The sequence below is a fragment of the Fimicolochytrium jonesii genome, assembly GCF_025526975.1.
Source record: "Fimicolochytrium jonesii strain JEL569 chromosome Unknown EV422scaffold_27, whole genome shotgun sequence".
In the NCBI taxonomy this organism is placed as follows: Eukaryota; Fungi; Chytridiomycota; class Chytridiomycetes; order Spizellomycetales; family Powellomycetaceae; genus Fimicolochytrium; species Fimicolochytrium jonesii.
This window is the reverse complement of record NW_026515694.1, coordinates 244,498-253,082: the sequence shown is the minus strand read 5'-3', so window position 1 is coordinate 253,082 and position 8,585 is coordinate 244,498. Positions and strand designations below refer to the sequence as shown.

General features: G+C 52.5%; 5 protein-coding genes across 5 annotated transcripts; 3 read left to right on the top strand and 2 right to left on the bottom strand.

Moving 5' to 3' along the window:
- Positions 1–279: 279 nt before the first annotated feature.
- On the top strand, positions 280–1,508 carry EV422DRAFT_218023 (Coproporphyrinogen III oxidase). The gene is made up of 2 exons (XM_053065438.1): positions 280–411; positions 486–1,508. Exon 2 carries the CDS (start codon positions 516–518, stop codon positions 1,437–1,439), a length of 924 nt encoding a protein of 307 aa, XP_052922534.1. The 5' UTR covers positions 280–411; positions 486–515; the 3' UTR covers positions 1,440–1,508.
- Positions 1,509–1,838: 330 nt separating this feature from the next.
- Positions 1,839–2,624, top strand: EV422DRAFT_218050 (uncharacterized protein). Its single transcript, XM_053065439.1, has 5 exons — positions 1,839–2,000; positions 2,098–2,159; positions 2,243–2,271; positions 2,358–2,499; positions 2,573–2,624. Exons 1-5 carry the CDS (start codon positions 1,932–1,934, stop codon positions 2,577–2,579), a joined length of 309 nt encoding a protein of 102 aa, XP_052922533.1. The 5' UTR covers positions 1,839–1,931; the 3' UTR covers positions 2,580–2,624.
- A 45-nt stretch (positions 2,625–2,669) lies between these two features.
- Positions 2,670–5,613, bottom strand: EV422DRAFT_570610 (uncharacterized protein; the record flags this gene model as incomplete). Its single annotated transcript, XM_053072892.1, has 4 exons — positions 2,670–3,251; positions 3,341–3,396; positions 3,459–4,121; positions 4,185–5,613. The coding sequence occupies 4 exons, from the start codon at positions 5,611–5,613 to the stop codon at positions 2,670–2,672; spliced, it is 2,730 nt and encodes a 909-aa protein (XP_052922532.1).
- Positions 5,614–5,741: 128 nt separating this feature from the next.
- EV422DRAFT_570609 (uncharacterized protein) lies at positions 5,742–6,395 on the top strand (the record flags this gene model as incomplete). Its single annotated transcript, XM_053072891.1, has 4 exons — positions 5,742–5,858; positions 5,929–6,014; positions 6,092–6,172; positions 6,287–6,395. The coding sequence occupies 4 exons, from the start codon at positions 5,742–5,744 to the stop codon at positions 6,393–6,395; spliced, it is 393 nt and encodes a 130-aa protein (XP_052922531.1).
- A 50-nt stretch (positions 6,396–6,445) lies between these two features.
- On the bottom strand, positions 6,446–8,406 carry EV422DRAFT_500004 (kinase-like domain-containing protein; the record flags this gene model as incomplete). The annotated part of the gene is made up of 8 exons (XM_053068115.1): positions 6,446–6,494; positions 6,585–6,696; positions 6,795–6,862; positions 6,932–7,091; positions 7,160–7,606; positions 7,643–7,973; positions 8,036–8,154; positions 8,235–8,406. Coding segments are annotated over 8 exons (1,458 nt in total), but the record flags the coding sequence as incomplete, so codon positions are not given.
- Positions 8,407–8,585: the final 179 nt, after the last annotated feature.

The window sequence follows — 8,585 nt, the reverse complement described above, 5'->3', positions numbered from 1 at the left end:
TTTCATCAGTGTCGCAATGAAAGCGTTGCAGAGTGCCTTGCGGCACGCCAGGACGGCTGCATCCTTCCGCCCACAGAAATCTGCGCCAAGTGTCCTTATAACGAGGAGTCCATGTGCGAGGCGGCAACCGGTGGGCTGTGCCCGGCAGTTCTCGACATCCCCATCCGTCCAGCAGTTCGGTCGGAATGCAAAAGGAACATCTGCGTTGGTTGGACTCTTTGGTGCAGCAGCGGCAGGATGGCTCTACCTGCAGAACGTGAGTTCCTGTGTGTTCTGTATTCTGAAAGCATCTCCAAGCTCATTCCTGATTCACCGCGTCTTCCGTAGCGTCCTTCGAGTGAGCTGCTCTGTGAGCCCGCCATCCGTACCGAGTCGGAAGAAAACTTGAATGCTGCTGTCAAGTCGACTGAGGTATGAAAATTGAACTATGCTTTCCTATCGCTAACCAGTCAAATGCAGCCTAACGGGCTCAAACCAATCCACAGGACTTGACACAAACCGAGATCAGCCGAAAGATGGCCGACTTCGTGCAGAACCTCCAATCCGAAATCACAGCAGCGGTCGAAGAAGCCGAAGGCCCCGACGGCGGTCGTTTCTTCCGCGACTCTTGGGTCCGCAAAGAAGGCGGTGTCGGGATCTCCTGCATCATGCAGGACGGCAAAGTCTTTGAAAAGGCCGGAGTCAACATCTCCATTATCGCCTCAAAGGCGCCGGAACAGATGCTGGCGCACATGAGGGCGAGGAAGCGAGAGGGGATCGATAAAGGACCGTACAACATGTTTGTGGCCGGGATTTCGCTGGTGTTGCACCCGCACAACCCTATGGCCCCTACCGTCCACGCCAACTACCGCTACTTTGAGCTTGTGGAGGAGGGAGGCGACCACACCAAGCCCGTCGCTTGGTGGTTTGGCGGCGGCTGCGACTTGACGCCCTCGTACCTATTCGAAGAAGATGCAGTCCACTTCCATAAAGTGATCAAGCAGGCCTGCGACAAACACGACGCGGGCTATTACCCCAAATTCAAGAAATGGTGCGACGAGTACTTTGACGTCAAACACCGGGGCGAACGGCGCGGGATCGGCGGGATCTTCTTCGACGACCTCGAGAACAAGGACCCGAACGAGATCTTTGAATTCGTGCATGACTGTGGCCACAGTTTCGTGGAGCAGTACATGCCTATCTTGGAGAAGAGGAAGGACTTGCCTTACACGGAGGAGAACAAGCGGTGGCAGCAGATGCGGAGGGGCCGATATGTCGAGTTCAACCTTGTGCATGATAGGGGGACGAAGTTCGGGTTGGCGACGCCGGGCGTGAGGATAGAGAGCGTGTTGATGTCGTTGCCGTTGAAGGCGAGGTGGGAGTATGGACACACGCCGGAGCCTGGAACCCCCGAGGCGAAGCTGTTAGAGGTCTTGAAGAATCCGAAGGATTGGGTGTAAGATCGTCGAAGAGATGTCCGGCGTATGATGAGACGTCGCTTAGATAGAGGTCCACTGTTAAATCAACATATACACGTTCATCAACGTCTCAGTCACTACGTACATTTGCTACATGCAGGAAGAACTAAGCTAACATTCCTATGTACGAGAAAAGTGCATCGACTCATCGCGGAAACGGGACCAGATCCGTTCCACCGGTGCCCTGCGCTTGTGAAGCGTGACGGAAGAAAACTTGTTGCTCGCTCCGGCTTCAAAGTCCTTGCCAAAGTCGATAATCCCCTTCCCCATGAGTCCAAAAAGGGCATTTGAGTTTGACGACGACAAGGCGTTTGCGCAGTCAACCGCCTCGAAGGACAGTTGACGTCGCGAAGTGGTCACGGACGGCGTCAGGCTCCGCGTCGCCCATCGCAGCATCGCTCCTTGGTAACGACCACCAGATGAATTCCACTTGGAACGGTGAACGGTCGCATCCTTGGACAGCGCAGAGTGCTCATGAGTGCCGAAACAGTCCCTATAGAGGATCTCGGTAGCAAACCGTGCCTGAAGCCATGTATTCCTATGGTAAGTGGAACAGCACATTAGCATATTGTGGTTGGATAGGGGGTGTCACCGCAGTTGCCTTCTATTCAGGTCCTTTGACACCTTTCATTTTTTACAGTATGGCCCATGCAATCTGCGAGATCTCAAAGGAGGAGAGGTCAAATCCTGGTGCACTTGCGGGTATATGTTTGGGTTCATCTAACCTGGATTTGAACGATTTGGGACATCACCGTGCTGAACAAGTAGTTCACTTATATCCACAGATTAAGCACAACACAACCGTGGTGCGATGGTATGGGAATGCCATTCCGTGAAGCGGCAGTTCATCGGAAGTGACGACTAATCACTTGTTCCCCTTCCCCCAATTGATGACTGAAGATGTCAGCCATAAAGGAACGGGCTTCAAACCCAAACGATGGAAAGTTCCGACCGATCAGACATTATTCTCTATTTGCAACTGCAAGTACACCCGCGACCCGCCTTATTGCGATGCTACCCGTGCGTATACCCATTTGAATCAGTGGGCCCAGTTCGCCTTCCGTCATCCGACATCCGCACTTCAAGATAGCCTAATCAATTTGGTCTACCTACAGATATTGATTTGCCTCTGAAATACGTAAAGCAACAGAAGGAATGTACAAAAGATCACTCGGCAGTGGAGAAGCTATGCAATGCGTGTGGTTTCCGCTCTCAGTCTTGATCATCTGCCAAAAATCCTCCGGCAATGAAATCTGACTGATTGGCGCCAACTGCCGTGTTTCCTCCTTCGTCATCGGGGATGAAGCCTCCGCCGCCCATACTGGGAGCGGCATCGTAATCTTCATCCTCATTGAAGAACCCGCCTCCACCGAAGTTGTGGCCGACATTATCATCATCCTCATCTGCATTCATGAAACCTCCTCCATCTCCGCTCCCTGGTCGAGCCGAGTTCTCATAACCATCCATTTCCATTCCGTCGTTATCCTCGAATTCAACATCCGCTTCACTCTCACCGCCATCAATATCCATCTTTTCCTCCTCTTCCTCAACACCCTCCACTTCCTCCTCTCCATCCTTCATGTATTCCTTGAACAGCCTGTCCTTGCTCAACAGACTGATAATCAACTTCCTCCAATGCCCATATACCCTCTTCTCGCGTTTCTTTAGTTCCTGTTCGCGAAGACGCTGTTGGTTCTCTTCGTAAGCCGCTGTAAGCACGTCTTCAAATTCTGCATCTACGACTACGCCGTTTTTGACTGGTGTTGATTTGCCGCGATGGAACTCAAACCCTGTCTGTGATGACGAGCAGATGGAAAAGAGTTTGATGAGATGTCCATGTGATACGAATGATTGAGTAAGGCCAGACTCCACTAAGAACTCACCACTGCGACGGCATGTTCAATGCCGAGCTTCCTGGCAAGGACATTTACGCCGGGCACTGCGGAGAAGTAGGTTAGCGAGGGGGGCCCGTGACACAGTCCAATCGGAACCATTGCCTACAAGGTAAATGAACACAACCCGGCGGAATCATCCGCGGGTGAAACACCTCGATATTCCCAAACGAGTTCTTGGGAATGACTCCGTCCACGAGCGGCGGGGCAACATACTCCGCCGTCTGCCATTCGCCGTAGAGCGCCGTCATAGAGGAGTCACCCGCAAAGCCGCGCTCCTCCCGTCCCCTTGGCTCGTCCAACTTCTCGAGCTCGATCTGGCGGCGTCGGTTGATGGTTACTGCGTTGGCTTTGACGTGTTTGAACGGCTCTTCGCCGTCCTTTATCCGCAGGCCGAGCTTGATCCAGTTCTCGGGAGTTCGGAGCTCTTTCACCAGACTACGGGGATAGACGTGGTCGTTTTTGAACCTGCCAATGGAATGTTCGACCCCGTGGGGATGGATCACTTCATATTTCTTGAGATGCCTTTCCAACGCATATATTGGATGATCCTTGAAACCTGCCAAACTCTGGGGCATCTTTTCCTGCACCACTGCCTTCTTCAATTGAGTATCTTCCCGTTCGTCATCCCGGCTTCTGCCAGAATTCGAGAAGAACCATAGTGACCGCTTCCACCAATCTTCGCCCTCTGGGCCAGGAGGCAGCCTTAGCCGCATCGTACGTGCGCCCCATTGAGAGGTGTAGCGTTGTGTTACGTCTTTGACGCCGAATCCTATCGTGACGTGACGGATGAGTATCGCCCGTGACAGTGACTGTGAGACAAGACTAGGCTCACCTGACTCGAATGCAACCACATATGTGATCTGCAACTGCATCGGTGCAGATACAGGTGGTTCCATAGCAGCTGTGTTGTTCACGACCCCGCGTACAGGATCCACCGGTATCCAGTCTCCGTCCTGCTCCGAGTAAACTTCGCACCAGCATTCCAAAGGATATGGGACACTCATAGCAGTTGTGGCATTCGGTTCCCTCCGTTGCCTGCCGGTGAATCTGCCAGGTCTTATCACGGTGGCCTCCACTTCGTCGCTGTCATTGTCTGATACGGGAGCGCTCCGTCCACCGCGTTGAATCTCTGCTTTCTTCGGTGACAATTTCGTTGCTTTCGTTGCCAGCGAGAGAGGAATGGGGTGCAAAGAGTATACCAGCCTGGCCTTCATGCCCAAACCTCGACATGCCGACGTGAAAAGCAACGCAGACACCTCTCCAGGTAAGTAGCCATCGTCACCCTCCATCTTCTTTTCCAGATATTCGGAAAACTTCTCCGTCAACATTTTTGATCCCGTCAGCTTGAGATCCGGCGAGTCTCTGACCTCAATCTGCCCTTTCCACCAGCCCGCAAGCAAGCCGAGGTAATAGGGCAATTGCTTTTTCGGTGTCTGCTTCCCTTTCCGAGATCGAGATGAAGCGGTTGGCCCGGCTATCAGGCCCTTGTAGATGTCATCAGGAATGATAGACACAGTCACGGCCTGCAACTCCTTGTCGTCGCACCATCTGTTCCTCAGCACCCCACACGTCAACAAGCATAGCAAATGCATGCGATGTGCCAGCATGCGTCGGATTCGGTCGGCTTTGCGTATACCGCGCGTTGCTGCCTTTTTCGCGAGCGCCGCTGCTTTAGCTTCCTGTTCGAGATTTCGCGGTACCAAGATCTCGAAGCCACCCGTCGGGGCCGCGGGCGAAACGACCGCTGCCGTCTCGACCGCTGGAACTGGAAGGTTTACAGGAAGCTGAGACCCTTCGACAGTCCCCAATTCTTCCCACTCCTCATCCTCGTCGGAGTCATCCTCTTCTGCTCCTGTTTGAGACGGTTCCACTGTTTTTGTAACCGCGGGTTGAGGCGATATACTGCTCGCCGGGCTTCGTCCCGCCGCCGGCTTTCGAAAGAACGAGTTAAGGAAAGGGTCCAAAGCCTTCGGCTCTACTTTCTCCTCCGGCTTCTCCTCCACTCTCGCTGGTCCACTGCGAGCCTTGGGTTCACTTCCCCACTGACTTTGATTTTGCCATCTCGCACCATCCACAGTTCGAATGCGTTTAGGTGAAGGCTGTCCCTCCGTGCTGCTTTCCCCAACATCTTCCACGTGTACACTTTCAACCGCAGGTCGCTTTCTGCTCCTCAAGGCGGTATCCCCACTTCGTTCCGCTGCTCGTGGTGGCGGCGGAACAGCTTTTCCTCTCCGACCTGGTTGTGAAGCTTTTGGTAGCATTTTCTGGAGCGTCGCGAGGGGTTGTGGAGACGCGGCATTCCTCCTCCGCCTCTTCAAAAGCTGTTCAACGTTTCTCCGAGGTGGGGAAGCTTGCGTTTTGTTGTAGAAAGACGCACGGATATAAGACAATGTCCACCCCAACGAACCCGGAACCTAACACAGCAGCCGAGGGTGCGTCACCTCGGCCTGGAATACCGTTTGACTTCGACCCATCAAAGCCGCCCTCGTTCGTCGATGTCGTAAAGGTACGTGACCTCTACGCCAAAAAGTCGAATGCCGGCTTTTCTAACAGCAATGCGTTTGCGCTCCTACTAGGGGATAGAGGCAGAGGAGTTCAAGCTTGCAAATGTGACAAAGTCACCCTGCGCCGTCAAAGGCCTTCTCTACGGAATTGGAGCAGGGTCAGCTATCGGAGTTACTCGTTTTGTGGTGTCCCGTAAGTACGATTTCCGGCACTTGACAAAACGGTTTCATATAGTGACGACCAATCACCAGGGCGAGCGCTATCGGCTGGGAATTGGGGTTTCATGACGTTCGGTGTGGTGTCCACAATATCATGGTGCGTTTGATGGTGGTGTTGCAGACAGGTTTTTTCATTGCAGATAGATCGGTAATAGTCATATGCACATGTGTCTATTTACAAGAGATTGATGAAGCCTTGCTTCCTATACAGGGAGTTTTGTCGATATCAAAGGCGTGTTGTGCAACAGCAGTTGGATGCCATGGGTGCGGAGACTCGTCGACGATTGGAGGAAGAACGACAGAAGAGGTTGTCGGGGTGATGGAATGCAGCAACGATTATCCGGGGACGTGGTGAAGAATGATGAGGTTTCTAGTACGGGATTCCGTTTTGGATGTACTGGAAGCGATCGTAGAGGCCGCTGGGAACCAGAGAATCGAGGAACATGTGAGATAACGGACTCCCGGCGGAAAAAAACGCAAGCCTCGACGGTTGGCAACGGGACTCTTACCTTCGCGTGTTCTCGTGGGATGTACGAATGCAAGAGACCATGAAGTCGGCAGCTTGTCGCTCGGTTTTGCCCGGCAAGAATCGCTCGCGCAGCTTCCGAATGGTCATATCCCCTGTTGTATAGGTAGACGACGTGATCGGCGTTAGAAAAGGATAAGATAGGAAATATGGAAAGCGGATCCCCGAGGCCTGTTCGAGATGGAGGCCGTACCTCTGAAGCAAGGGAGTCCTGAATCCATCATGAGGGATACCATTTGGACAATCTCCTCTGCGTACGGCCTGTAGAACAGATGTATGGATTTAGCGTTTAGCATAGCCACATTCGACTTCATCATAATCATGACGTACCTGCAAGCCAGATACGCTTTCACCACCAATTGGGAGAATAGGCGGTACTTGGGCGTATGGGCATCGCCACCCAGCACTTGTACCATTTCGTGGGTGAGCTTGAAAGGTGCAGGCTCCAGAATACCGCCTCCAGGAGCAATAGACAGCATGAAGCCAAAATCTGCATCGCCAGAGAAGGTACCGTTCAGTTCACGTAGTGAAAACTCATAACCGTATACTCATACGTACCGATATGAACCACATGACCGTCATCGTCGAACATAATATTCCCATTGTGACGGTCTTTGAATTGTAGCAGGAACATGATGACGGAATATGCTGCCAAACTCTTGATGAACTCGGTCTGGGCTTGACGGAAGCTCACCGAGTCCTCTTTGCCAAAGGAACGGATGAACCACTCATAAAGACTGTTCACTTGCTCGCGTCCCATCATGTCACGGGAAACGGACTTCGGAATCACCTCAATGACCCCGCACCCTGGGGCAGTTGCGACCACACGGTATGGGAACACGTAAAGGTCCAACCCCGACTTGCTGAAGATACTCTTGAAAATGCTGATCAACTGGAGCGCCAGGACATCTTGTCGACAATCATCTCCAACTTTGAAGATGGCGGACATCCACCGGGTAGCAGCAGGCGTCAGCTCCTTGCTAGCACCGTTGTCGTTAGAAGTATCTGCTGGTGTCGAGTCGTCGTTCTCCTCATCAACACTGGCGACCTGAAACGTCGCCATGAACGGCGCCTTCGCGTGACTTTGCAGCGGTCTTCCGGACTTCTTGTCGATGTCCAGAATGATGCCTTCCGGGTTGGTAGGCAGGTACACGCCAACGTCCACCTTCACCTTGTCCATCTCTTCATCGATCTTGGCCTTCTTTTCGGCTTTCGTGGCCCCTCGTTCAACCAGCGGTTTGAGTTTCCCGGAGATTCCAGTGACCTCACTGAAGAAAGAGATCTCCCTCTCGAAGAAGTTCTTGTCGTTGCCCGATAGACTGGCAATGATTTTAGATTGCACTCTCTCGAGGGTTGGTTTGAGCGAATCGGGCTGTTGGAGGGACATTAATACATGCGTTCAAGCAGTTCAGCGTATAGGAATCATCTACTTACAGCATCGGCTTGTCCTTCTTTGTCGAACTTATACATGTTCGCGTTCATGTTCCAAATGATTTGATGCGCGAAAAGCTGAGATGTCCTCGCTGCCGATAGGATGAAGTGTTCAATGTAACCTTTCACGAGGGAACCAAGGAATGTCAGTACACGTATGAAGCGGAAGTGAGCAAGCATTGAAGAAGTTTTGATCTCGTACCAACGGTATCATAACGCAGCGCTTGCACCATTTGAGGAATATAGAAGAATACGTGTTCGACCGGGAAGTGTTCGAGCACGCGAACAGCATACTGCAAGATCCATGGATGCATCTTGTATTGCTGGCCCAACAAGGAGACGGCAGTAATCGGCGGAACGGCTGTCCAATGGAGAAGGTACTACCGAAGGGAGTCAGATACAACCGACAAATTCAAGCGAGGAACAAGGATTGATGACATACCCTCAACTGCGGGTCCAGCGTTGGTTTCTCCGCATTGACCAAGATGAACGGCAATGCTTCAGGAGAATCGAGAACGGATGCAGGCGACGAATATATAAGAGCCGTGAGCGC

Coding starts and splice junctions, on each gene's coding strand:
- EV422DRAFT_218050 (XM_053065439.1), top strand. CDS start 1,932: ATGAGTGCCGAAACAGTCCCTATAGAGGATCTCGGTAGCAAACCGTGC. Junction 2,001..2,097: donor TGAAGCCATGTATTCCTATG/GTAAGTGGAACA, acceptor CATTTTTTACAG/TATGGCCCATGCAATCTGCG. Junction 2,160..2,242: donor AAATCCTGGTGCACTTGCGG/GTATATGTTTGG, acceptor TTATATCCACAG/ATTAAGCACAACACAACCGT.
- EV422DRAFT_218023 (XM_053065438.1), top strand. CDS start 516: ATGGCCGACTTCGTGCAGAACCTCCAATCCGAAATCACAGCAGCGGTC.